This window comes from Phoca vitulina, unplaced genomic scaffold (assembly GCF_004348235.1).
Source record: "Phoca vitulina isolate PV1807 unplaced genomic scaffold, GSC_HSeal_1.0 scaffold68, whole genome shotgun sequence".
Taxonomy (NCBI): domain Eukaryota; kingdom Metazoa; phylum Chordata; class Mammalia; order Carnivora; family Phocidae; genus Phoca; species Phoca vitulina.
The window spans coordinates 5,596,786-5,623,103 of record NW_022589771.1 but is presented as its reverse complement, the minus strand read 5'-3'; the positions used below and the strand labels follow the sequence as shown (position 1 = coordinate 5,623,103).

The 26,318-nt window shown below is 53.0% G+C and overlaps 1 protein-coding gene across 1 annotated transcript; it reads left to right on the top strand.

The window, feature by feature from the left end:
- The first annotated feature begins 20,714 nt into the window (after positions 1–20,714).
- On the top strand, positions 20,715–23,210 carry TFF1 (trefoil factor 1). The gene is made up of 2 exons (XM_032392543.1): positions 20,715–20,790; positions 23,020–23,210. The coding sequence occupies exons 1-2, from the start codon at positions 20,715–20,717 to the stop codon at positions 23,208–23,210; spliced, it is 267 nt and encodes an 88-aa protein (XP_032248434.1).
- The last annotated feature ends 3,108 nt before the right edge of the window (positions 23,211–26,318 follow it).

Genomic DNA, 26,318 nt, shown 5'->3' with positions numbered 1-26,318 from the left:
ACCAAACAACACAGGGACTCAGTAAGGACTCGAGGCCCAGAGCCACAGGCGGCTGGTGTCACTCTCTGCACGTCTTCATCCCTAGGCGCTGGAAGCAACCCAAACTTTCTACTTCCAAGGGCCCTTTTCGCGTGGGGGAGCTTGGTCTACCGTGGTTAGTCGTCAGGTTTATCTCTAGTCTTTCTTTGTAGCATTTGGTGCTTGGTGCATTATTTGTCTCCTGCTTCCCAGGGACATGTGCTCCCATAAGGCCTCCGTCAGAGCTTGTCTGAATGAGTCCTGACGGCTCGTGTACATTGCAATCCTAAGCGAAACTGGAGAGCCTTGATTACTTTGATCTCCTCTATATACATTGTGGGTTTTGCACTTTTCTGTTGGAACAGGTTTCTTTCCTTTTTTAAAGGTTTTATGTATTTATTTAACAGAAGGAGAGAGAGAGAGAGCATGAACGGGCGGAGAGGCAGAGGGAGAGGGAGAAGCAGGCTCCCCGAGGAGCAGGAAGCCCGATGTGGGACTCGATCCCAGGACCCTGGGGTCATGACCTGAGCCGAAGGCAGCCGCTTCGCCCAGTGAGCCACCCAGGCGCTTCCTGGAACAGGTTTCTCAGCAGATCAGAGTTATACCAAAAGACTCAGAAGCAGAGTAAGATGAGAAGGTACTGGACTAAGGCAGGACCACCTAACCCCGCACAGGGGTGCCGAAGGCAGGGTGGACAGTCACGTGTCATCAAGAGGCCAGAGGCTTCCCTGCATCTCTGCTTGGCCCTGTTACCCTACCACGTACCTGCAATGTTAGAGACCCCTCCCGGTTACCCACACAGCCTCTGTGGCCCCCAGGCACACACATAACAGGGAAGAGCTGCTCGTAGGCAATCACTGTCCAGACGCACTTTACCACAGATGAAGTTATCACATATGAATCTGTTGCTTTGCCTTGAGGCGGCTGTAGGAAAGATGGCGAGATTCAAAGAGCGAGCAGGTGCCCGGGGAGGGAGAGGCTTTGGGGAGCCTCCTGGCGTGTCCGAGACGGGGATGCCCAGGGAGAGAGGGAGCGCCAAGGCAGGCTGGCCGCTCAGCAATCACCTTAATTACTATTGAATTTTGTTAGGAAATATTTGCTGTCTTACAATCTTTCAAAAGGTCTTGAGTAATGCTAACGGTAGGCAATGAATCAGCGTGTACACGCGCTTGTCACAGCTCTACCGCATTTCCTGTGTGCACTGTTTTATCGTCACAAGGACCCTCTGAGGCAGGAATTCTCATTAGTCCCGTCCCGCAGATAAGGAAACTGAGGTGTGAGTGGCAGTGATGTTCCCAAGCCCACGTGTCAGGCCAGTGGGGCATTCGGGGTTTGCACCGGGCACATCGTACCAGCAGGAATTAATGCAATTACCCTCTGCAAAGCCACCCTCGTTGGCATTTGAGTCTAAAGAGACTTGGCCCCACCCGTTTGAACTCATTGGAGACATATCAGTCATTCAAAGTCACGGTCGACTGCTCCGTCCCCTAGAAATATTTGGTCCCAGTGAGGCCTTTGCTGGCTCCAACGCAGGTCCATGGGTGGAGCTCTTCCCATTTGGTTCCTTTTTTCTGTGGCTACAGCTTCACACCCACATCATGCCTGACGGCCAGGTTAGAGTGGGAGCCAGGAGACAAAGTCCTGGGTGGGGTACTACTAACCTGCAGCCAGAGAAACAGCCCGGAGAACATGCCACAGGGCAGGTGGGCTGCTTCCCCTGGTGGCTTGACCCGCAGAAGCAAGTGCAGGGCATGCATGTCGTGGGTTAGTGAATGAGGAGAGCCCTCACCTGCACCTGGACGTCCAGGACAGCACCACGGGGATGGCTCCTTCTCTCTTAGGTGCTTTCGGGTTTGACATGGCTAGATTTTTAACATTTTATTTTTTATTTTTTTTTTAAAGATTTATTTATTTATTTATTTGACAGAGAGATATCGAGAGCAGGAACACAAGCAGGGGGAGTGGGAGAGGGAGAAGCAGGCCTCCCGCCGAGCAGGGAGCCCGATGCGGGGCTTGATCCCAGGACCCTGGGATCATGACCTGAGCCGAAGGCAGACGCTTAACGACTGAGCCACCCAGGCGCCCGATTTTTAACATTTTAAAAAGCATGGTGGAAGACCTAACAATATTCAGAATGTTTGGAAAAATGAGTGTTATAAACCGGTCAAGAACTTAAATGCCAAGTTGGCTACCCAAACTGTGACCACTTGCCTCCCTCTTCTAAGGGGAGGGGTTCCGGATCCGAGGGTGTTCCCAGAAGTCATTCTCCATCTCGCACATGGAGAATCTGCCCACAATGGTGCAGGAGACCCAGGTAAGGGGTGGGTGTGCAAACCTTCGCCCCGTCACAGAGACCAGCCCTGGACCCAGTGCTAGTCAAGGAAGTTCCAGGTATGGGCGCGGTCGCCAGGGCCCTCATGCCCAAGGTCTGGCTTGGCTGCAAGATGCCCACGAGGGCAACCCGGAGGTTAGCATGCATGTGTGAGGCCCACGCCCTCCAGGCGGACAGAGGCAGATTCCCGGGGGGGCGGGGGGGCAGGCGTAGGGAGGCACAGAGTCTCGCCGGTGACACCAAGATGGAGTAACGACCAAGAAGAACAGACCTTCTGCTGTGTGATCTTAAATACGGGTTTCAAATCAATTACTTTAGACAAATCTACTCATTGGGCCACCTTCTCCCCACCCCCCACCCTGAATGAAAGAAAGAGGAACCCTCACTAAGCTAGAGCCCTGGCCGACTCAACTGCTCGTGAGCCACTTCCGGGAACACCTGTGTTTCCATCACTTGCCCCTTCTGGGGTGCCGACATGCTCTGAATTTTCCCCCAATGACCCACAGAGAGGTCATTCTTCGGGTTCCCATGACGCCTGGTGTACGTGTGTGCGTGTGTGTGTGTTAGTTTGTGTGTGTGTGGGTGTGTGTGTGTTTGCGTGTGGTTACACAGGTATGGTGACACACGGCACGGAAATCACTTGTTTCTGAGCTCGTCTCTCTCTATAAGCTGAGGGCTCTCCGAGGGCAGTGTCGTCTGTCCCCGGTGCGTGCCCAGCGCCCCCCACCCCAGCGTCATGAGCACAGGCCGCATGAACCCAAGCACGCTGCCTGAGTGGACTTCATCGGAACCCCACCGTTCCGTAAACCAGCACTTCCCTGGCTTGGGAGGAGGTGAAACCAGCCTGAAGACGGCATTCATGCTCTAAAATGGTGATTTATTTAAAAAGTCTCCATATTTCTTCCCTTAAACGTACAAACACAACTACTTGGTGTGTGAAAATTGAAACCTGCCCTATTGCGGTTTCCGTCCTGTCCTCCGCTCTACCATTGAGGGATCAAAATCCTAAAAACTATGTCTCAAAGTCTTGTTCATAGAGAAAAGGTTAAAGTGCGGTCATTAAGGGATGAGAAATTACAAAACAGAGGATTCTCGTAAAGAATGAGAAAACGATAGTGCTGGTCTTGAAATTCATCCACAAAGCACTGATGTCAGGGTTTTGGAGTTGGGGGGAGTCTGACACACTTTCTCTATAAGGGTCTTTTTAACTTTCCCCCTTCTTTCATCTTACGTGCACACTGGAAGCTTCCACCCTCCCTGATTTCCCTGGTGAGGTGGGAGCAGGGAGGGGGGCTGTGGAAGAGCTGAGGTCTGAGGCACCTGCCGACCCTCCTCACCGGGCACCTGCACCTGCCGGGCTCCCTCGTCCCCCGAATGGTGCTCACGGTGGTACGCTGTAATTTGTATGATAATAATGGTCCCTAACACAGAATTTAAACTTCATGCCCACTTCCTGGAGGCGCCAGAGGGAAAAGCAAGGAAGGGGAAGGGACAGAAGCCGGGGACTGTCCCTGGGTCCAGATGGCAACTGGTTTATCACTCTCAGCCTCAGAGACCCTTCTTCTAGGGAGACCTGGAATCTTCCCAGGCCTGGTCGCCAGGTGGGGCTTGGGGAAGGCAGCCCTCCCACCCACTCCTCTTGGTCACTGGAAAATTCCAGAATCTTTTCCAGGCCCCAGGGCAGCGGCCTCCTGGCCTGACCCTGGTGACACATCTCACCTGTCTCCTGGCTTGTCAGAGGGCTGCTTGCTGCCAACCAGACCCAGAGCTGCTTCCTGCAACTGCACCTGCTGAACCCCACTGTGACTCAGAGGCCCCTGCAGGGGCAGTGCGTCCGGGCCCCCGGGCAAGATCCCAGAGCCCGAACCCCTTTCATCCCCTGCGGGAGTCAGGCCTGTGGCTGCGAAACTGTGGGAGCACTTCCACGGCCCCAGCGTTCCCCCAGGCTCAAGCAGAGCCCCTGTGTGGGCCCCCTGTCATGCCCTGGGGGGCAGGGCTGGGGACTCGGTTTATCCGTCCAGCACCCTCCCACACCCCCAGGAGAGGAGCCGGCGCCAACCCCTCAGAGGGGGCTTGAGGAAAGTAACCTTCAAAACGACTTCTTTTTGTTTGGTTTTGTTTGGTTTGCGTGGTCACAAAAACTATGATTTCAGAAACAGTCTTATTGGACGACTACTTTTTTAATTGAAGTTTTTCTTGAGATGATGATAGAGTCCTACGCAGTCACAGGAACAGTACAGAGAGGGGTCTCCCGGAAACTGCCCCGTGTTCCCTAATGAGAGCATTTTGCAAAACCACAGTCCAGCAGCACCAGCAGGGTCCGGTCAGTGATACGGTCCACCGATCTTATCCAGATTTCTTCAATCTCATGTGTACCCTGTGTGTGTGTCTAGATGTGTGTCTGAGTGTGCATGTGGTGTGTGTAAGTGTGTGTATGTGTGTGGTGTGTGTAAGTGTGTGTGTGTGTGGGGGGGGTATGGTGCGTGTCTCTGTACGTCTCTGTGGGTGTTGTATGGTGTGTGTCTGTGTGTGTATGTGGTGTGTGATGTGTCTGTCTTACCATATGTCTGTGTGGTGTGTGTGTAACTGTGCATTTGTGTGTGTGTGTGTGTGTGCATCTCGCTGTGCGCACTGTGCAGAGCCTGGGGGAGCTCGGGAGCCCGCCATCGCAGGGAAGATCTGAGAGCTCTGTTGCTGCAAGGACCCCCTGTTACCCTTTTAAAACTGCACCTCACTCCCTCGCCCTTGTTCTAAGTCCAGGCAAGCTCTGATCTGTTCTCCCGTCAAAGTACGGTCAGGTCACAGATCCCGCGTCAGGGAACCGTACGGTCTGTGTTTCTCTCGAGTTGTTGGTTGAGACCGTCCGTGCGCGTTCCCGCCATCTTACACCCCCACCAGAAATGGGGGAGGACTCCAGTTTTCCCAACCACTGTCAGCATCTGGTGCCTCCACAGCTTCTCATTTCAGCCATTCTGATAGGCGAGTAGTGATATTTCACTGTGGTTTTAATCCGCATTTCCCTAATGGCCGATGGTGTTCACATCTTTTCCTGCGCTCATCTGCCATCTGCATACCCTTTGGAGGAATGTCTGTTCGTGCGTCTTGCCCATTTTCTAATTGGATTGTTTTACTCTGTTGAGTTTTGAGAGTTCTTTATATATTTTGGAAAGAAGCCCTCGTTGGATATGTAGTTTGCAGATGTATTCTCCCACTGGGGCATTCACACAGCAAAAGTTAATTTTGGTGAGGTGCCAGATTGAAGAACTCCTAGCCTAGTTCTAGGTCCCAAAGATCTTCATGTTTTTTTCCTAAAAGATTTATAGTTTTATGTTTCACATTGAATTCTAGGATGGATTTTGAGTTAATTTGTGTGTGAAGATGTGAAGTTTGGGTCTAGGTTCATTTTTTCCCCCATATGCACATCCAATTACTCCAGCACCATTTATTGAAAAGGCTGTCTTTTCTCTGTTGAATTGCTTTTACTCCTTTGCCAAAAATCAGTTGGGCATATTCACGTGGGTCTATTTCTGGGGTCTCTGTTCTGTTCTGTTGATCTCTGTTTCTATCCCTCTGACAACACCACACTGTCTTGATCACTGTAGCTGCATAGTAAGACTTATTATCAGGTAGAGTGATTTCTCTCACTTTATTGTTCTTTTTCAAGATTATTTTAACTATACTAGGACTTGTACCTTTCCATACAAATTGTATTTATTTTGTTTGTCTTTGTTTTTGTTTTTTAAATTTTTATTCAAATTCTAGTTAGTTAACATATAGTGTAATATTGGTTTCAGGAGTAGAATATAGTGATTCATCACTTACATAGAGTGCCCAGTGCTCATCACAAATGCCCTCCTTAATACCCATCACCCATCTAGCCCATGCCCCCCACTGCCATCCATCAACCCTCAGTTTGTTCTCTATCATTAAGAGTCTCTTATGGTTTGTTTCTCTCTCTTCCCCCCCCCCCCATATGTTCATCTGTTTTGTTTCTTAAATTCCACATAGGAGTGAAATCCTGTGGTATTTGTCTTTCTCTAACTGACTTATTTCTCAGCATAATATACTATAGCTCCATCCATGTCATTGCAAATGGCAAGATCTCATTCTTTTTGATGGCTGAGTAATATTTCAATGTATATATACCACATCTTCTTTATCTATTCATCAGTAGATTGGCACTGGGCTCTTTCCATAGTTTGGCTATCGTTAATAATGCTGCTATAAACATTGGGGTGCATGTGCCCCTTCAAATTGTATTTTGGTATACTTTGGGTAAATACCTAGTAGTGCAATTGCTGGGTTGTAGGGTAGCTCTATTTTTAACTTTTTGAGGAACCTCCATACTGTTTTCCAGAGTGGCTGCACCAGCTTGCATTCCCACCAACAGGGAACAAGGGTTCCCCTTTATCCACATCCTTGCCAACACCTGTTGTTTCCTATGTTGTTAATTGTAGACACTCTGACAGGTGTGAGGTGGTATCTCATCGTGGTTTTGATTTGCATTTCTCTGATGATGAATGATGTTGAGCACCTTTTCATGTGTCTGTTGGCCATTTGGATGTCTTCTTTGGAAAAATGTCTATTCATTCCATACAAATTTTAAAATAAGCTTATCCATTACTACAAAAACCTTGCTGGGATTTTGATAGGGATTGCATAAACCTACAGATCATCTGGGCAGAACTGACATCCTTACTATGTTGAGTCTTCCAATCCATGAATCTAGTATGTCTATTTAGTAGATCTTGGATTTCTTCCATCCAGCACACAGATCCTCAATATGTTAAGTGTATACCTAAGTAGCCCATTTTTGAGTGATTGTACATGGTATTGTGTTTTTAGTTTCAGTTCCTGCATGTTTCCTGATAGTATATAGAAATATAATTGATTTTTGTGGCTGATCTTGTATCCCATGGCTTTGCTGAAGTCTTGTATCATTTTTAAGAGTTTAGTTTGTGTGTGCATGAGTGTGTGTAGATTCCTTGGGATTTTATACCTAGGGGATCATGCCATCTGCAAACAGATAGTTTCATTTCTTTTTTTCTCATTTGCAGGCAATTTATTTCTTTTTCTTCCCCATTTCAGTGACTAGAATGTCTAGGACTATGTTGAATAAGAGCAGTGAGAGTAGACACCTTTGCCTTGTTCCCAATCTTAGGGGGAAAAGCATTCAGTCTTTATTTTAAGTATGACATCAGCTATAGGTGTTCTGCAGATTTTTTTTTTCAAGTTGAGGTAATTCCCCATAATTACTAACTTGTGAAGACTTTTTGTCACGAATGGCTGTTGGATTTTGTCAAATATTTTTTTTCCACATCAGTTGATACAATCCTATGATTTTTCTCCTTTAGCTTGTTGATATTATGGATTACACTGATTGTTTTCTAATGTTGAACCAGTCTCACATAGCTGGAATACACCCTATTTGATCATGGTGCATAACTCTTTTTTATATATTGTTGAATTAGGTTTGCTACTATTTCACTCAAGAATTTTGCATCTAAGTTCATGAGAGACAGTGGTCTGTAGTTTGTGTGTGTGTGTGTGTGTGTGTGTGTGTGTGTGTGTGTGTGTGTTCTCTTTGGCTTTGGTATTAGGGTAATACTGGCTTCATAAAATGAGTTGAGAAATGCTTATCCCTCTTTAATTTTCTGGAAGAGATTTTGTAAATTGGCATTAATTCTTCTTTTAAAACTAGGTGGAAATTTCTTTTTCTTTTTGGAGATTTTAAATTATGAATTCAAGTTCTCTGATGTTTAGAGGGCTATTCCAATTGTCTGTACCAACTTAGTTGAATTTAGTAGTTTGTAGTTTTTGAGAAATTAGTCCATTCCTCTAAGTATTCACATTTATGAGCATAAAGCTTCTCATCGTGATCCCTTACTATCCTTTAGATGTTTTTAGGGTCTGTAGTTATATCTGTTTCATTTCTGAGTTTACTTGTGCCTTCCTGCTTTTAATTGTCACTTTTGCTATAAGTTTTTCAGTTTCATTGATTTTTCTCAAAGAACTAGCTTTTGGTTTCATTGATTTTTTTCTGTTTTCCTGCTTTCAATTTCATTGATTTCTGCACTTATTTCCTTCCTTCTCATTGCTTTGGATTTACCTGGCTCTTATTTTTCTAATTGTTTCAGGTAGGAAATCAAGTTTTTGATTTGAGAACTTTTCTCATTTCTAGTGTAAGTTAATGCAGCAGATCTCCCCCTAAGCACCACCTTAGCCAAGTCCCGCACGTTTTGATACGTCGTATGTTCATTTTCATTCAGTTCTATGTACTTTTAAATTTCTTTTGAAACTTCCTTGTTGACCTGTGGATTATTTAGTAATGTGTGATTTAACTTCTATGTGTTTAGAGATTTTCTTGTCTGTTGTTGACTTCTCATTTGATTCCAATATGGTCAGAGAACATACCCTCTGTGGTTTTTTTAAAAAAATTATTTTAGATTTGTTGGGATTTATTTTATGGGCCAGTATATGGTCTATCTTGGTGAACGTTCATGGACCCTTTAAAAACAGCGTGCACCCTGCTATTGTTGGGTGGCATGTCCTATAAATACCAGCTAGTCCTGTTACTGGGGTGTGGCTTCGATCCCCCCATCTCTGCTGATTCCCTGACTAGTAGTTTTATCAGTTGCTGGGAGGGGGTCTCGGGGTCCCGATGATAATCTATTTCTCCTTTCAGCTCTATCGGTTTTGGTTTCATCTATTGAGGCTCTGTTTCTTGGTAGGAACTAATACTTCTGAAATTTTAAAATGCCAAATAATGTTTTAAAGCTACATAATTGCCATAAAAATTTGGAGAATACACACACCACATTTTTTATTCTGAACCATTGTCAGCTTCCGCATCACACCATCCTCAGTGCCGACTCTGGAAGGAAAGGCCAGGTCCATGGGTTGCAGAAACCAACCTTCCTCTTTGACATGTTTTTGAAATCTATTTTTATTACGTCCTTATGTGGAAACATGAAGAAGGTGAAGGGTGGACCTGCAGGGCAACAGTCTAAACTTTCCATCGGACCTCTTAAGGACCATGACATCTCCTTTTCGAAAGCAGGGATTTAAAAACAGAACGTCACAGGCGAGTGCGTGGACATGAAACCGTCCCCTGCGTCCTGCGCCAGGGGTGAGATTCACACGAGGGACCTGGGCTGCGTGTGACCCCGAGCTTGATGATAACTCCACCACCACCTTTTTCTGCTGTTGAAGAAAGCATCCAAGAATGTGAGGAAGGGACAAAAATATGGGGAGAACCTTGAATGGCTTCCCATTTATCTTTTAAAAATGAAGGCTCTCATGTTGAGACTGCTGGTGCCACCATGGAGAGGGCTGCCGAGTGGCCCGAGCTGGCTCGCTCTTCATGTGGTTGAGTTTGGGAGTGTGATTGGCACCTGACGTCAGCGTGCTTCCGTGGGGCACCCCCGTACCCGCCACAGAGCAGCGCCCTCGAGGGGCACTCACAGTGCGTGAGGGCAGGCTCCAGCCTCCCCCACCACGGCCCAGCCAGGGGGCTTCGGTATTCTCTCCATCCCACCCCAACCCCCAGAACCTCCCTCACAACCTGCCTGGGCTAAATCTTAGGGTTGTCAGGAAGAGGAAACAGGATCCTTGCTGGGGGGATTGCTTCTGTGGTTTGGTTTTGCATAAACTTCCAGTAACAACTGTAATATGATAAAAGTGGTAAAACGTTTTTGGTTTTGTCTCCAGCAGGTGTGAGGGGCTCACAGAAGCTGGAACGCTGAAGACTAGCCCAGAGGGGTGGCCTATCCCACAAGCCCTCCGACAGGTGCCAGACTGTGGTCAAGGCCTCCGTGTCCCATGAGATCCAGCCCAGCAGGGACACGAGGACCAGGTAAGGACACAACCAATGAGCTAGGACTTGGTCCAAGAATCACAATCCTTTATGTATCATAAACCAACCGCGATCATGTGATCAGATCTGCCTGCATTATAGGGCACGGCCCTCGGTAACCATACTTAGAAGAAGCAAATAACCAAAGGAAGACATAAGTTGAAGGGGTAAGATAGAAATAAAGTTTACTGAGGATCTTCAGACCAACTCCAGGGCATTTGTCCAGTAAATAAGTCTCCTTGTCAGTCACTCGTGACTGGTCTCTGAACCACGGACATTCTGGCTTCTTCTTTGCCCTGCCTTCACCTCTGGGACTCTTAAATAGCATAGGACAGTGGCCTCAGAGCAGAGCAGAGACCAGAACCACCATCCTTGGGAAGCTCCACTGGAGTAATTCACATGTGATCCCCCTTGTTCCTTGCTCAGCAGGAGTGGGGACTGTTCACCATCAGTCCAGGCCAGATAGAAAATCCTCACGTGCGAAATAAAAAATGTACCCACACACCTCAGTCTGGGGTAGGCATGGACTGAAACTGACCAGAGGGCCGTGTCACAGGGCTCCATCGGGGGCCGGTGGGGGCATTCTGGGGGGAGCATGGTGGATTGTGGGAGTGGGAGTCTGTGTGCTGGACCAACCAGCACTCATGCTCAGAGAGGCACTGAGGCCTGAAGAGGTAGATTCCTGCCAAGCCTGCAGGAGGAAGAAAGGGGTGCGGTCAGCACCCCAGGAGGTGCTGGCCCAGTCTGCTCACCAAAGGGACTGAGCTGCAGATGAATGGGGGAATGCTCAGTGCCCACTTACCTCATGCTTCTTGGAACCTGGCAGAGGAATCAGCAGATGGATTCCAGACTCACCTGCTGGGAGGAGCAGGGCTTTGTTCAGACCTGATTGGTGCTGAGCCACATGTGGGAGGTTCATCTGCAGCTTGGCCAAGTCAGGGATCCTGGAAGTGACGGACTAGGTATCAGCTTCCCCATCTCTCACTGCTAGTTTTAAATTCCTAGGAGGCCATGGTTGGGGCTGAATATTGGAGTTTGGAGCCCTCCTAGAGCAGGATGGTGGTGACTGGGAGTGGGACTACCTCAGGGAGTGCCAGTGGGTCAAACCAGTCACATTGCCAAACTTAGGTTTTTAATCAGAAGGTGCAAAGCTGCTGGTGGTTGGGTGAGTGGACACCTACATCCAGAGTGAGTGGAAATGGGCATCACCTTTGTGGAATTCAGCGTGGTACTTTGTATCAAGAATCTCAGAAAGAGCACCCTCTCGGACCTAGTAAATCTGCTTTAGGGGATGCCCCAAAGAAACAATCCTAAGCACAGAAAAATCATTTTGCGTGAAGATATTCGTGAAAGAAATCCTAGTAATCGTGAAAAGTTGTAAACAGCCCAGATTACCCATAGCGTAAAAATCATTAACAAAGTTCGGTTATTGCTGCACGATATAACACGATGCAGCCGTCACTAGCTTGTTTTAAGGAATTTGTAATAATGCGGAGAATCTTCATGCTGTGGTATTAAACCAAAAAGAACAAAATAAAAAGGGTTATGAGCAACTCAGCAGCAAGAAGAAGGAAAAAGGAGAAACAGCAGTGGGTATCATTGAATGATGAAAGGGTGAGTCTCATTGTTTCCTGGCATTCTGCTTTCCTAGTCATTGAAAATTTTTTTAAAGATGTATTTATTTATTTGAGAGAGAGAGAGAGAGAATGAGCGGGGGGGGGGGGGGGGGGACCGCAGAGGGAGAGGGAAGATCTCAAGCAGACCCCAAGCTGAGCGAGGAACCCAACACAGGACTCCATCCCACGACCCCAAGATCATGACCCGAGCCAAAATCAGGAGTCATACACTTAACCCACTGAGCCACCCCGGCACACTTGAAATGTTTCTATAATGAGCATCACTGCCTATAATCGAAAATACTGTATTTTTATGGGTAAACGGTAATGATTTTGCTCTCCCCAAAAAGAAAGGGGAGAGTTCCCCTGGGCCCCTCAGTCAGTGAGCCAGTCATGAGGGGTGGGGGGGGTGTTTGACCTTGGAGTGTTCCCCGCGGGCCACGCCCCGACATGTTTGCCCCGAGACCTGCTTCCTCGCACCTTCCCTGAAGTCAAACACAGATCTGGGGCTGGTGTGAGGTGTCTGTTATCTTGCCAATTTCAACAGCCCCACAGAGCGAAGCCACACCCATTCCTGCCCACTGAGTCCTCATCCCTCCCCAAAAATCCCAGGGGCCCACGCACTGCAGGCCAGTGAGATGCAGAGTTGCCCATGAAGGGAACAGAAACGGTGAGACTGGGGAGCCTCTGCACAATGTCCTCCCGTCCAGTGGTCACCGCTCTGCTCAGGGTACAGCACCCTCGTCCATGGAGCAGGGCTCCAGACGCCAGCATCCAGCCCAGCCATGGCCGCCTAGGAATTAAAATGTTACGGTCATTTTAAATTATTTCTTTGATTACTAATTATTTTTCTCCCCTTTCCTGTAACGTTCAGGCACTCACCTATTGCCTTCTAAGAATTCTGTGTTCGTGTTCTTTGCTCCTTTGTCTAGTGGAGCTCCAGAGTTTTAAAATTCAACTTGTGTGAGATGTTTCTGTCGTGACGTTCCTAAACCTTTGTTCATCCTCTACACTATAAACTTTGTATTTTTAAAATATTTTTATATCCAAAGTTTAAAATATTTTCCATAGTGAAATTTGTTCTCAACCTACATGTTTTATATACAACTTAGATGATTTGTCGTCTTGTAACAAGGCTTAGGAATACCTAAACCTTCCAGAAATTGGTTAAGTATTTACTGACATTTTCCTTAATTTACATAAGGGGCAGCTGCTCCGTAGTTGCTTTGATTGCTGGTCAAGAGGTTAAGATTGGTCGTCATAGCTTCCTTCCCACTTCCTGTTCTATTGTTACCTGCTCTCAATTCAGTTGGATGTGGTTGCTCACCGGATAAGGTGACCCAAATCTTGACATCTATAGGAAGTGAGTCTGAGTCTGGAAGTGGTCTTGCACATAGTGGGTTGCTTCCCTTTCAAGCCCCCATGCCTCCTCCCTTGGGCTACAAGCACCGTCCTCCCAGCCCCCACTGTGTGGCAGGAGCCCCATCTCCCTTGGTGATCAGGACCAATCCCCTCTGTCGCGACTCCTCCTCTGCCTGCAGTTTTCGGGGCAGGACGAGGCCAAAGGGCAGGACCCCCCTCCCCGCCCCGCCTACCAGTCCAGTGGACCCAGGAGCATGTTTCCCAGTGGAAGCCAGCCTGTCGTGGGCAACGGCACTCCAGCCCACTAAAGCCACGGTCATGGGGATGGGAAGCAAAATTTCTTCCAGGAGTTACATCCTTTAATCATAAGAAAAGCCACTCCCACTTCTATTGCTTGGTGTCTGGACGTGGGCACTTTGGTTGAGAAGAAACCATTACTGCTCTGGTTTAAGGCGCTCGCCCAAGTGCAGGCCCCCCGCGGGCGGCTGAGCACGGGATTCCACAGTCTGCCGAACCACCTGCTCCTGGGCACGTGGCAAGACCAGTGAGTTCCCTGCACATCGTTACATGTCCTTGCCCTAAAATGAACTGTGATGTATCCCGTGCGCTGGATTATGCATTCTGTAAATTCACAAGCTGGCGCTGCCAGAAGCTGCAGGCTCGGAGGGAAGGCACGTCCAGCCCCAGATCGTGTGACTCTGTCCTTTTGTGACAGAAGCAATCCCGGGGCATCAGTGTGTCTCCGGGCTGCAGGATGGGGACTGAGAAGTGGTGTCAGCCACAGCCATTGAGGTCTGGATCCCACGCTACCCGCAGTGCTCTTCACATGGTCTGGTTATCTGTGCACAGGGAAAGACAAGCGAGGTGCTCACATTCGTGAGATTTTGATTCCTTCATGGCTGACACCCAGAGCGCAGCCTGTGGGGACCCTGAGCCAGAGGGCTCGGCTAAGCCGTGCCCAAATATCTGATCCACAGACACCGAGAGAGTAAGTGTTTGTTGTTTTCAACCACTGGGTTTTGGGGTCATCTGTCACATGGCAAGGGAGAACTAACACCGATCTGTGCTGTTTCTCTTATTAGGACTTCCAAAGACCCCACACAGGATCCACATCCGCCACACATCCTTCTCTAGCCTTCTGGACGCGCGAGTCAGGGCGTCCTGCCTCATAGCCCCGGCCCACTCCTGCGAGGCATTTGCTGTCCTGAATGCCTCTTGAAACTGCAAGCTGGTAGCCTGGCTAATGGGCCAGGACAGTGTGATCAAATCTAGTATATATTACTAACGGCCCATGAGTATTTATTGGGGTGAGCGGTACAAGGCGCAGAAACTTCTCTCCCCACTTCAGAGAGAATATTTCCCAGCCCCGCACCTCCTAAGCACCTCACCAGCAGGCCGGGGCCCTGAACTCGCAGACGCACGTGTGCTTTCCTAAGGCATCTTGCAGCCTGTTTTCCAAATCCAATTAGCATAGCCTCATGTCATGGACGATAACGCGCCAGCAGGATGTTGAGCACTGTCTAAGGTCTCTCCAGAGTGGTGTGGTAGGGCAGGAGACCTGGCAGGACCCTAAACCCTCCACACCACCGCATGGCAAAATCCCGCTGATGGTCTTTTCTGAAGGGAATGGGGGAAGAGCAGAGACTTTCCAGGCCAAGAGCTGCAAGTCTTGATCAAGGGTCCATGATCCAGGCGCCGGGTCATGAGCTCCAGGAACCACATCCCATCTAGAACCTCTACTGCATTTACATGTATGACGCTGCCGACACGGGGCTTAACAGATGACGGTCTGTGGGCCAAATCGTGCCTGTATCCGCTAAGGATGGACTCTGTACTTTTTTTTTTTTTTAAAGATTTTATTTATTTATTTGAGAGAGACAATGAGATAGAGAGAGCATGAGAGGGGGGAGGGTCAGAGGGAGAAGCAGACTCCCTGCTGAGCAGGGAGCCCGATGCGGGACTCGATCCCGGGACTCCAGGATCATGACCTGAGCCGAAGGCAGTCGCTTAACCAACTGAGCCACCCAGGCACCCCGGACTCTGTACTTTTTAAGGGTTGCAAAAATAAAACAAAGATCCATGTGGCAGAGACCAAAGGTGGCCCACAAGGCCTGATGTCTTGACTGTCTGGCCGTTTACAAAGAAAGCCTCTGGCCTTGCTGTGGTCATTGTCCACGGCTTTAGCCCTGGCCGGGGAGGCAGAGTCAACAGGCATCTGCCACCGCCATCCCCCGGGTCTTCCAAGTCCTTGAGGGTGGCGCTGATTTTCGGCAGTTCCCTCATGGACTGTGATGCTGGTTTTGGTTCGGTCTTGGTGAGGGACTTCTGCCATATTATCCCTCACCCCAAGGACAGAGGCTACGAAGTGTATCTACTCCTGCTTCACGGGCTGGGCCAGGGGACGCCCCCCCAGGACCCAGACTGAGACAGACTCGGGCCAAGCCTCCATCTCGCACCTGAAACCCACAGGCTCCCTCTTTGGTGGCCCACGTGGGGGTTTGGGTCTCAGGATTAGCGTCAGTTCAGAGCAAATACTTAATGACCATCAGAACGTCTACATACTTTCTTTTCTCCGGTACCCAGTCCCCCTGGGTGTTTTAGTTTCCCAGGACTGCCGTAGTAAGTACCACACCCTGAACTTACAACCGACACTTACTCGTGCCCCGTCTGGAGGCGAGAGGTCCGAAATCAAGGTGTCATTGCGGTTAGTCCCTGCTGAGAGCGAATCTGTCCGGGGCCCCCTCCCGGCTCCTGGGGCCGCGGGCGTACCGTGCCTTGTAGATGGCATTCTCCCCGTGTATTTACATCTCCAAATGTCCCCTTTTATCGGACGCCAGTCATACTGGACGAGGGTCCGCACTAATGACCTCATCTTAAGCTGGCCTTCTGCAAAGGTCTTATTTCCAAATAAGGTCCCATTCACGGGTACTGGAGGTTAGGACTTCAACATCTTCTGGGGGGACACGGTTGAGCCCATAGCACCGGTAAATGGCTCAGATCGTTCTGCGGAAGGCTTGGGGAAGGTTCATCCTAGGCATTTGTGGCCCTGATGTGAGGCCCTTCCTCAACGGGACCTGGCCTCCCTTTCTGTTGAGGCGGGAGGAGCCGTGGCGCTCGTGAAGGGTGCTGGCGGTCCCTCACCGAGGCATTTCTGAACCTCTGGGTGTTGGGAGCACACGCCGGCCCTTCCCAGTGTGGCTGAGAAGGGTGAGCATGACAGATCCACTCCGGCGCCACCGCCTCCTCGAGCCTGAGACCCCATCCCCTGCTGCAGCACCGGGCTTCCCCCATCTTCCGTGCACGTGAAGCCCCTGGGAACTTTCTAGAATGCGTTTTGACTTCATGAAGTCTGTGAGGGAGCAGACTGCCTTGAGTAGTGAGGCTGCCACGTATTGGGACGCTCCGGCGTGTCCACTGCATGAGCCGTTGGCCACCACCAGATGCAGGGCTCCGTCCCGCCCGCAAGACGGTCACAGCCTCCCGTGTGCCTGTGCTGGGGCACCTGTCCCTCACGCTGGGTGGGTGTGACGACATCAGTCCTCTGAGCTGGGTCCTTCATTCTCCAGGGCCAACACCGCCTGCCTCCACTCTCGACACCCCCAGGCCCCTCGGGGCGCAGGCTGTCTCCCAGCAGGCTTGGCTGGGAGGGGTCTAACCTGACGCGCCTGGCAGCCACGTCAGGAGTGGCCCGAGGAGGGCGGCACCCTGCCTGCGCTCTGTGAGCCGTGCTCGGTCAGTGGTCTGCGGAAGCTTCGTGGGTAGGAGAGCTGCCCCTCCCACAGAGGACCAGGGGTCGCCTCTGCTGCTGGAGAAGGTCCAGGGCTGGTTCAGGGTTCAAAGTTCCCAGCATCACGTTCCTGCCCAGAACATCCCAGCTGCGTGTCTCGTGGCTCACGGCTACCAGGATCTTGGTGTGAGGGAGCTGGAGTGGCCGGTGATTAGCTGCAGCTGCCCGGCCAGGAGAGGGCCGTCCGCCCCGGCAGCCCCGGCCTGCCCTGCGGCTCTGTGAGCTGGGCCGCCCATTCTCGGGGGGCCCGCCTTTGTACCCCCTCCCATCCCCCGTCCTCTCCTTTTCCATTCCGTGCAGGGCTGACCCCAAATCTTGATCACATGACCTCACTCCATGTCACGTCCCCGTCAAGCTGAGACTCTGTGACCCTGCCCCCTGCCATGGCCACCAGTGCCCAATCCCCGACCAGCAGACACGCTGGAGGGGCCAACTTCAGGGGCTCATTTCCACAGGGCGTGAGGTGACGGGGTCACCACGGTAGCAATTTCTGTGTCACTCAGAGGCCTGGCGGGAAGCAGGCCTGTCCCCTCAATCTGGGTGACTCCAGGAGGGTGAAATGGAGACACTGTTGGCCTCTCAGTGGGGGCAGCGCACCCTTCAGCCTGGAGGAGCGCAGAGAGGGGTCCGCACGGGGGCGCCGACAAGACCGCCGTGTGCAGAAGGCCGGACCCAGGGATGCGGCCATGTAAGGTGACCCGATAGGGAGGGACCCGGGAGATAAAACCCCAAGCTCACCTCCTCCTGAGAACAGCTCATAGCAGCCAGAAGCCAGAGAACGGGAGGCGGCGACAGGGCCCAGAGAGGGTGGCGAAGGCAGACGGGGAAACCAGCCCTGCGTCGTACCCTCACCCCTGTACTGAGGAGCGTGGTGCTGGGGCGGGAGACCCGTCAGGCCAAGCCAGAGCCGCGGTGTGACCCTGGGGAGAGGGGACCCCAACAAGGGGTCCCGCCGTGGCTGTGGGGCCCGAGCGGCGAGCATCGCATTAGATCGGGGCATCTTGGGGTCAGGTGCTTTATTTTCCAGAATCTTGCACCACATGACTTGACTCATTAGCGGGTTAGCCTCAGCCCAGCGCGTTTTCTGCTTCACTAGACTGCCGTTTAAAACAAACCAACCGGGGCGCCTGGTGGCTCCGTCGGTTAAGCACCGGACTAAGGGTGCTTAGCAGTCCCCACGGAGCAGGAGGTCACTGCAAACACACACGGAACGACAGGACAGACACCCGTGGATCCGAGTCTCCCTCCCTAATAGATGCTGACCGCCCCACCACACTTCCTTCAGAGTTCCTTCTGTGAAATAGAACATGATGCCCACGTTGGTGGCCCTCGGTGCCCTCCCTGATCCATGTCACTGTCCCCGCTTCCCAGATGCGCCCATTACACGCAGGTCAGCAGCCTCCTCCGTGTCACCGGGCAACCTTAGCTCATGGGGTGAGGCTCTCACAGCTCCACCCGGCTCCACGCACCGGAAACCTGCAGCAAACCTGACATTGGGCTGCTAGCGCCCTTCCCATGCTTCCCCGTCAGCTTCGCTGCCAGTAGTCACTCATTTCCATTCATTCATTCATTCATTTCCATGTTCTGCAGGGTCGTGATGCACACATGTGCCTTACACTCTTTCCCCTTTCCCTTCTCCATACACACTTATGAACATTCACACTGCTTCTCCCCTTCCTTCCCTCCCTCCTTCCTTCCTTTCTTCCCTCCTTCCTTCCTTCTTTCCTTCCTCCTTACTTTCCCTCCTTATTTTCTTCCTCTTTCTTCCTTTTTTTCAGCTTCTCCATTTCTTCTTTTCTTCCTTCTTTTTTTTTTTTTTTATTAAAGGTATTACAAGCAATGCTGCAAAGATCATACTTGTCTCTGTTTCCTTCTGCTTAAGTGTGGGGATTTATGTGGGACACACACCAGACCTAGAGCCAGTGGAATTGCTGGATTATAAGTCTACGTAGCATCAACTCCATTGACAGTCACACACTTTTCTTCCAAATTGTTGTGCAATTTGCATTTCCGTGTCTGAGAGCTCCCCTTTCGCTCTGAGAAATTAGGGGTGGTCTTCCATGATCATGAGCATCACTGCAGATCCGGCACCCCCCCACACACCGTTTCTGGCAAACTGAACCCACCTCCACGGAGGACTCTGTGCCCTAACCCTGCCCCCCGCCCCCGGGTCCTGCACATCGAGCCTCTTCTGGAGACACCACTGGGCAGCTCGGGGGGGTGCTGGGCTCAGGGTGGAGGGCACAAAGAATGTGGCACCCCCAGTTCTGACTGGGGCTCCCCTCCCAGAGGGGCTGCCAGGACTGATTCACCAGGTCACTTAGAAAAGTAAGCACCTCTCCAAGGCAAATTCTCCTCAGAGCCTCATTGTTCACTGAGGAAAAAATATTTCTCCCGTTGCTCATTCATTCATTCGTTGATTCATTCATTCCTCAACAGATGTTTATTGAATAAGATAAGAACGATTATAGGTGCAGGGCCACCAGAAGGCACAGAGCAGATGAAGCCCCCTGCCCTCACTGACCTTCCACTCTCCTGGGGGACAGGCATGCTCCACGTGGTGTGGCAGCAGGCCACTCCATGCACTGGGGACAGCAAGGGCTCAGAGAACGGAACTGGACCTGGTGGGGCCAGGGGAGGGCTGGCCCGAGGTTACCCTTGAGGCATAAGGCCGAGGGGGCCTTACTGTGGGGCCTGAAACAGGGAGAGGCAAGGAGGAGCACCTCTGTTTGGTCAGTTCAGCGGTTGCTCTTACATATACAGCTTCATTTTTGAAAGGACTGTGCTGTAGAGGGAAAGAGAAAACCAGAAAAATTAATTTAGGTAAATAAGTTGAAATACACACTTCCTCTAGGTAGGATGTTGGACACTCTCATGTTTTCTTTTTTTTCCCTTTTTTTTTAGGGGGGGATGGGGAGGAGCAGAGGGAGAGAGAATCTCAAGCAGACTCCCAGCTGAGCGCAGAGCCCGAAGCGGAGCTTGATTCCACGACCCCGAGATCACGACCTGAGCCGAAACCAAGAGTCAGATGCATAGCTGATGGAGCCACCCAGGCGCCCCGTTCTTGAGTTTTCAATGTCAGTGCCAACTGGAGGGAGAACCCCTCCGGAAGAGCCACGTTTCCCCCGTGAGGCACATTTGCTGACCTATGACGTGGCCATGGGAATGCCCAACAGACGGAACTCCCGGAAAAGATGAAGTTTGCAGTCCGAGGGCCCAGGGACCAAGGGCGAGAGGGGGTGCGAGCCTGTTCCTTTCCTGACCCTCTTGTGCGGCCATGGCCCTCCCCCAGACCTGGGTTCTCAAAATAGTCGAAGGCCACTGGCCCCATCGGCTCCGAGTCGGACCGCCATGGAGGGCGACCCCATGAGCCACTGTTGACACAAGCGTGCCTTCTGGGGCCAGCTCTCCCATGAGTCACCCTTCCGTGAGTGTAATGTTGACATCTGCAGGAGGGCCTCCGCTGCGGTTAGGGACCTGGTCAGGCCCAAGGGACAGGAGGGACTCTCTGAACCTCGAGTCCTTCGTTCAGGATGATTACGTGCCTCGGCACTTGCCCTTATCAGCAAACTCGTTTTAATCAGTGGCGATTACCTGGAATGGAGGACTGGGGGATCCCTCCTTAGGCAAACGTTACCTAACACTCTTGAGGCAAACAGCCTGCGCATAAAATGCAGGGCCTGCACAGGGTCCCATCCCTGACTCGTGGTCTCCCCTGGAGCAGAGAGGAAGGTCACGGCCGCCATGGAACTCCGGGTGATCTGCGTCTTGGTGTTGGTGTGTGTGCTGACCCTCAGCTCCCTGGCCCAGGGCGAGCTCGGTAAGCGGCCCCCCTGGTGGTGCCTGAGCCACAGACCATGTGTTTGAGCTGAGCGCCATGCTGGGCCCTGGGAGGATTTGGGAGGGTGAAGGCCCGTGGAGAGCAGCATCCGGGCCACGGCCACAGAAGCTCTGAGCACTGCTGTGAGCACGTGGGCGCCCTGATCACTGGTCGCCGTGTCCGGCACTGACGCCCTGAGCACCGGATTTCAAGGGGCAGTCTCGGAGGTGTGGTGGGAGAACAGCTCCCCGGATGTCCAAGCCGGCCTCCCTCTGGTCAAAGCTACCCAGCTGCCCAAGGGCCCATTCCGTGGATGAGCATCCCCCGAGGACCCCCACAGGCTCTGTGGTCCCCGTGTGCGGGTTCCGTGGGTGCCACAAGTGACAGAGTGCCCTGCTCCCTTGAGCCACCATCTCAGCCCCTGGACCAGGACGTCGGCCTCAAGGGGCTTGGGGGTGGGACAAGGCCTTCAGAGAGCACTTTGCGAGCTACCCTGTGCTCAATAAGTATTATTTATTTTCATTAGATGCTGTTGTAGTTTCCCAGGTTTTCAAAACCAGGATTTCCATAGAGGTTTGAGGAGGGGGAGAGGAACCATGGTTTCCGTGCATCTTGGGGTACCTTTCGAGGACCCGATGAAGAACGATGAAGAAAGGGGTGTAGGGAGAGGGATGACGGAGGCACCAGGTGGCCACTTGGAATGCCCCCAAGGCAGGGACAGGCTAAGGCCGGAAAGGACACGCGGGCTTTGGGCCTGGAGAAGATGCGGCTCTGCCGTGGAGGATGCCGGGAGTGTGGCCACACGGCCGCCCCCAGGCCGGGCTGTGGATCCCTCTCCCCTGCTGACCCCGCTCGGCCCTCTGGCCCGAGGCTCACCCCTTCTCTGTGCATTAGCAGTCTGTCACAAGGCATCCAGAAACTCAATTGCAAGCACAGCCCGGTAGAGACCGTTCCCGTCTAGGTCCGTCCTGTGCCGGTAAATGGGTGGACAGAGCTCGGAAACCTGGAACCCCGTCCCACCCCAGCTGCCGCTTCCTCCTCCGGCAGGTGGACAGGACACAGAGCCGTGTCTGAGCGTGCACGAGCACACACACACACATGCAGACATGCACGCACAGCTCCTCCCAACTTCACAACTGCCCTGCGGGTGGGCTACGCCACCTTCCCTCTCTGGTGGGGAGCCAGACGCGGGGAGGCTGAAGTCCTGCAGAGGCCCCCCAGCCGGTGGGTGGGAGATGGGCCAGACCTTTCCCGCGAAGCCACAGACCCCTCCTTCAGAGAAAGCTTGAGGCGATCCGTGGAGGGGAACGCAGAGGCCCGTGGAGGGCAGCTCCCGCGTGGGCTCGCCTTCTCAATGCCTGGCTGGGTTAACGGGTTCAGCTCCTTCAGTTCCCGTGTGTGGACCACACGGCAGCCCTGCCTCCCCAGCGTGTCTCCCCCCAACCCGCGTGTTCTCCACCGTCCTGGCTCCCATCGTCCCCCGCCCCCCAACCCCAGGTTAAAGCTGCTGAGAGGTTGAAGGCATCCACCCACCCCAGCCTCTGTCTTTCCTGCAAACGGACTACACCTCCTAAAATACACCTTGTTCTTTCTCGACTGCCTTTGAACACCTGCTCCCTCTGCAGGGTACACCCATCGTGTCCTTCATCCCCACCTGGTAACCTCCTCCCATAGGAAGCCCTCTTCGCTTCGTTCTCTGCCTTGTCCTTGTCCCTCCTGTGCTTGCCTTCAGTGCAGTGGGGTGGCCTCATGGTGGCCTCCATTCACTTGCTCTTCTCCTCCATTAGACTGTTAGCTTCTTAACCAAGACTTCTCTATTTTTAATTTCTGGGTGCATCCCCTGGCACGGGGCCCAACATGAGCTCGGTCCTTGAGCGACCTTGAGCGACCTTCACTGTCTACTTTTGCGGTGCTAATTTCTGTTTCTAGCACACACAAATGGTGTTCCATAGATATTTATTGATTGAGTAAAGCTAAAGGATTGTTTGTTGAAGTGAACGAATGCATGGATAAATTACGTAGGTAGGTGTAAAGTTTGCAAATCCCGGGCACCTTGCATTTGCCCTGAGCTGAAGGGTTTTCCTACCAGGAGGTGAGGCTGGGATGTCCCTCTTGTAGTCTGAGCCCTAAGTCCCCACCCGTGGCACCGGCTGGCTGCTGGTTCAACTGGAGAGGGAAGATGGACGTCAGCCAGCGACTTACCCTCCCCCTTGCCCCCAGCACCTCCAGAGACATGTGTGGTGGCCCCCCACCACAGAACAAACTGTGGCGCTCCGGGTATCACGCCTTCCCAGTGTAAAGCCAGAGGCTGCTGTTTCGACAACACTGTTCGTGGAGTCCCGTGGTGCTTCCACCCTGTGGCCGTGGAGAGCATTGCTGACGGTATGGCCAGGGAGGCTCTGTGGGGTCTGAAGGTGTAGGATTAGGGAGAAAACCTCATGGGAGCGCGGGGCCCTAGCCTGCACGGCCAGCTGTGTTTGTACCCGCACCAGGGGCCACGGGCGAGCATGGGGAGTGGTCCAGCCTGCACCAGGCTGATGTCGGGTTGGGGACACAAAGACCAGGCTGGGAGGCCGCTCGGCAAGGAGCCCTATTTGTCCCTGTGTTTCTTCACATCACTGAGTGCAAGCCCGTGAAGGATCCTGGTAGCGCTTTTTCCCTGCTTGGGTGGGATTGGAGAGAGCAGCTGCAATAGGAGGGCGGGAGTGTTTTCTAAGGACTTTTCCCCTTGGTGCTTCCAAGTGGCGTCTCGGTAGTTATTCACAAGTGAGCAAACCGTGGGGTTCTCACTGCCTGTGTCTCCTTCTCACACCTCACCTTCAGAGGAGTGCTCCCTCTAGACGCGCCAGGAGCTGCAGTGGCCTCAGCCGGCGGCCGGGAGCCCAGCCACGTCACCGGCAGGCACTCGGGGCCCTCCGCATCTGCACCTCGGCTCCTGGACAGACGGCACACACCCCTGGACTCAAAAATGGCTTAATGATTAAAGGAGATGTTACTTGTGCTTTCAGTTCTTTTTAAAAAATTGCAAAGGATTGTCCTCTCTTGGAGAGGGAGGTACACCATTTCCACATGTGGCCTCTCGTCCTGCGTGGGCTCACCCCAGCTCGGGGAGGCGCGGGCTCAGAGGAGGGAATGAGGTGTGTATGCCAGCACTTGGTGTCAGCGTACAAGGCTGTTACATTGTGGCGGGCAGCTCGAGCGTCCCGGGGAGTACAGCTGCTCTGGCCCCCAGCGCCAGGCAGATGGGCTTTCCCCACTGACAGGGAGCACCAGGCCTGTTTTCTGGGGACCTGCTACTCATTCCCTACCTGCTTTCTTACCTGACTTCCAGTCTATAAAAAGCGGGGGCCACTCTTTCAGCTGGAGGAGTCTCTAGGACTTCGTTCTGACTCATGAGGCGGCAGGGCACCTACTTGGAGGCTCTGGGGAATGACTTTTCCTCCTTGGAAGAAGAGTTCCCTCTTGCTGCCCTGGCCAGCTCCTGCAGCCTGCCTTTGGATGTGTGGTGTGAGAGTGCGATGCGGTGCTTCGAGCAGCCGTTCTGTGCTAATGAGGAAAAGCCATAGAACTAGAGCCCTGACATCCCTGAGCTATGATTTGACTCACCCACCCTGTGACTTCATGTTGAGTCAACCCAAATGTTCTGATGGGTTAGAGCACTGCTGGCTGGGGTTCCTGTTCCTTGATAGCACATTACCAGGGCCCAGCTACCACGGGTGGGGGCACACTCTCACCCAACGTGAAACCGCTTAGGCTGAGTCCTCCAGGCCAGGCCCTTGAGCTGTTAAAGGAATGCGGGCAATTCATTTGTTCCCTCCTCTGCACCTGGCAACTTCTCCCTAAGCCATCTGTGCAGCTCAGGCTCTCGGCTGGAAACCTCGGGCTCAGCATCAGAAGCGAGCAGCAACAGAGGGAGGTGTGGGGAGAGTCAAAAGGCATGTCTTTGTTCTCGAAACCAACTCCCTTCCAAATGATCCTTCATCCTTATCTTCATCCCGTCTCCCCTCCGTAACTGACGAGAACGGGGCCGAGAATGTTTACCAGCTCGCCTGTGTGAGCGGACCCACAGCCCGACCGGCCCGGCCACCCTCATGGATCACAGGCTTACTGATAATTTCAAGGATGCAATGAGAGGAAGCTCGGGGGGGGGGCGGCTAGAGCAACCCCCCATCTTGTTCCTTCCTGTGTCACAGGTGCCCTAACGCACTGAATAGATGAAGTCTCTAGTGGGGCTGACACAGTGGGGAGTTTGATCATGAGATGTCTCCCTTTACCAACCCCCACCCCAGAGCTGTGTGGCGTTGGTGACACTTTCCATGACGTGCACACCGGGGGCTCCGTGACTTGAAGTGCTCCTGTGGCTGGGGGTGCCCAGCAGGGATGGGCCTTTCTCCTGGCGAATGCATCAGGTCGGGGGACCCAGCCAGGTGATAAGGTGACTGACTAGGTGGGTCCCCAGCAAGGGAGGGCTGGCTAGTGGCTTCAGCTCCCCCTCCCAGCATGTGACACGGAGAGAAATCCGGGTCCGCCATCCACCATGGGCCGTCCAGGATGTGTGGGTGCATGATCTTGGCTCCACCCTCTGGACCGCAGACCTAGAGAGAGCCTGGGGATTCTTGCCGGGATGGCCCTGCCTCAGGCTGGTGCGGACACACGTCCTTCTGTCCCTGCCGGGGAGGTGGGACACAGGGAGTGGTCTAGGCCACTCGGTCCTTGTGGAAAATTGCAACCTCCCCAAGCATCCGCTAGTAGGCTGCAGCCGAGGGGAGGGAGAGAAAACAGTCGGGCAGCCAGTGCGGGGGGGGGGCCTGACAGAGAGCCAATGGGTGACGCACCCCGATAGCTCCAGGACCCGAGGGCCTCAAGGAATGCTCAGGGCAGGTCTCCGGCATGTGTCCCTCCATCCCTTGGTCCCTCCATCCCTTGGTAGCCCCAGCTCCCTGAAGCTTTGCTGGGTGGGCTGTGGAGCCCAAGGGGTGAAGGCTGAGGCTGCATGAGCAGGTGCAGAGGCTGGAGCTGGGGGCAGGGGGCACTGGGGACGTGCGACTTCCTCCTTGGGTTCAAAGAGAGAATGCATGGTGCTGGCAGGACAGAGAGGCCCAATGACAATGTGAGGGGCTGTGCTCTCAGGGCTGGGAAGTCAGAGAAGTCATCACAGCCTGTCGGGTGGACCCCTGGACACCTTCCTGGCCCCCTCTGGGCCCCTCCCGGCCCCCTTCCAGGCCCCTCCAGGCCCCCTCCCGGCCCCTCCTGACCCCTTCCCAGCCCCCTCCAGGCCCCCTCCTGGCCCCCTCCCGGCCCCCTCCAAGCCCCCCTCCTGGCCCCCTCCCGGCCCCCTCCAGGCCCCCTCCAAGCCCCTCTTGGCCCCCTCCCGGCCCCCTCCTGGCACCCTCCAGACCACCACCGTCCAGGCCCCCTCTGGGCCCCTCCCGGCCCCCTTCCAGGCCCCTCCTGACCCCTTCCCAGCCCCCTCCAGGCCCCTCCTGGCCCCCTCCAAGCCCCCCTCCTAGCCCCCTCCCGGCCCCCTC

Bases quoted from the DNA above. Each gene is read 5' to 3' on its own strand.
- TFF1 (XM_032392543.1), top strand. From the start codon at position 20,715: ATGGAACTCCGGGTGATCTGCGTCTTGGTGTTGGTGTGTGTGCTGACC. The intron at 20,791-23,019 runs GTAAGCGGCCCC...CAGCACCTCCAG, and splicing joins CCTGGCCCAGGGCGAGCTCG to AGACATGTGTGGTGGCCCCC.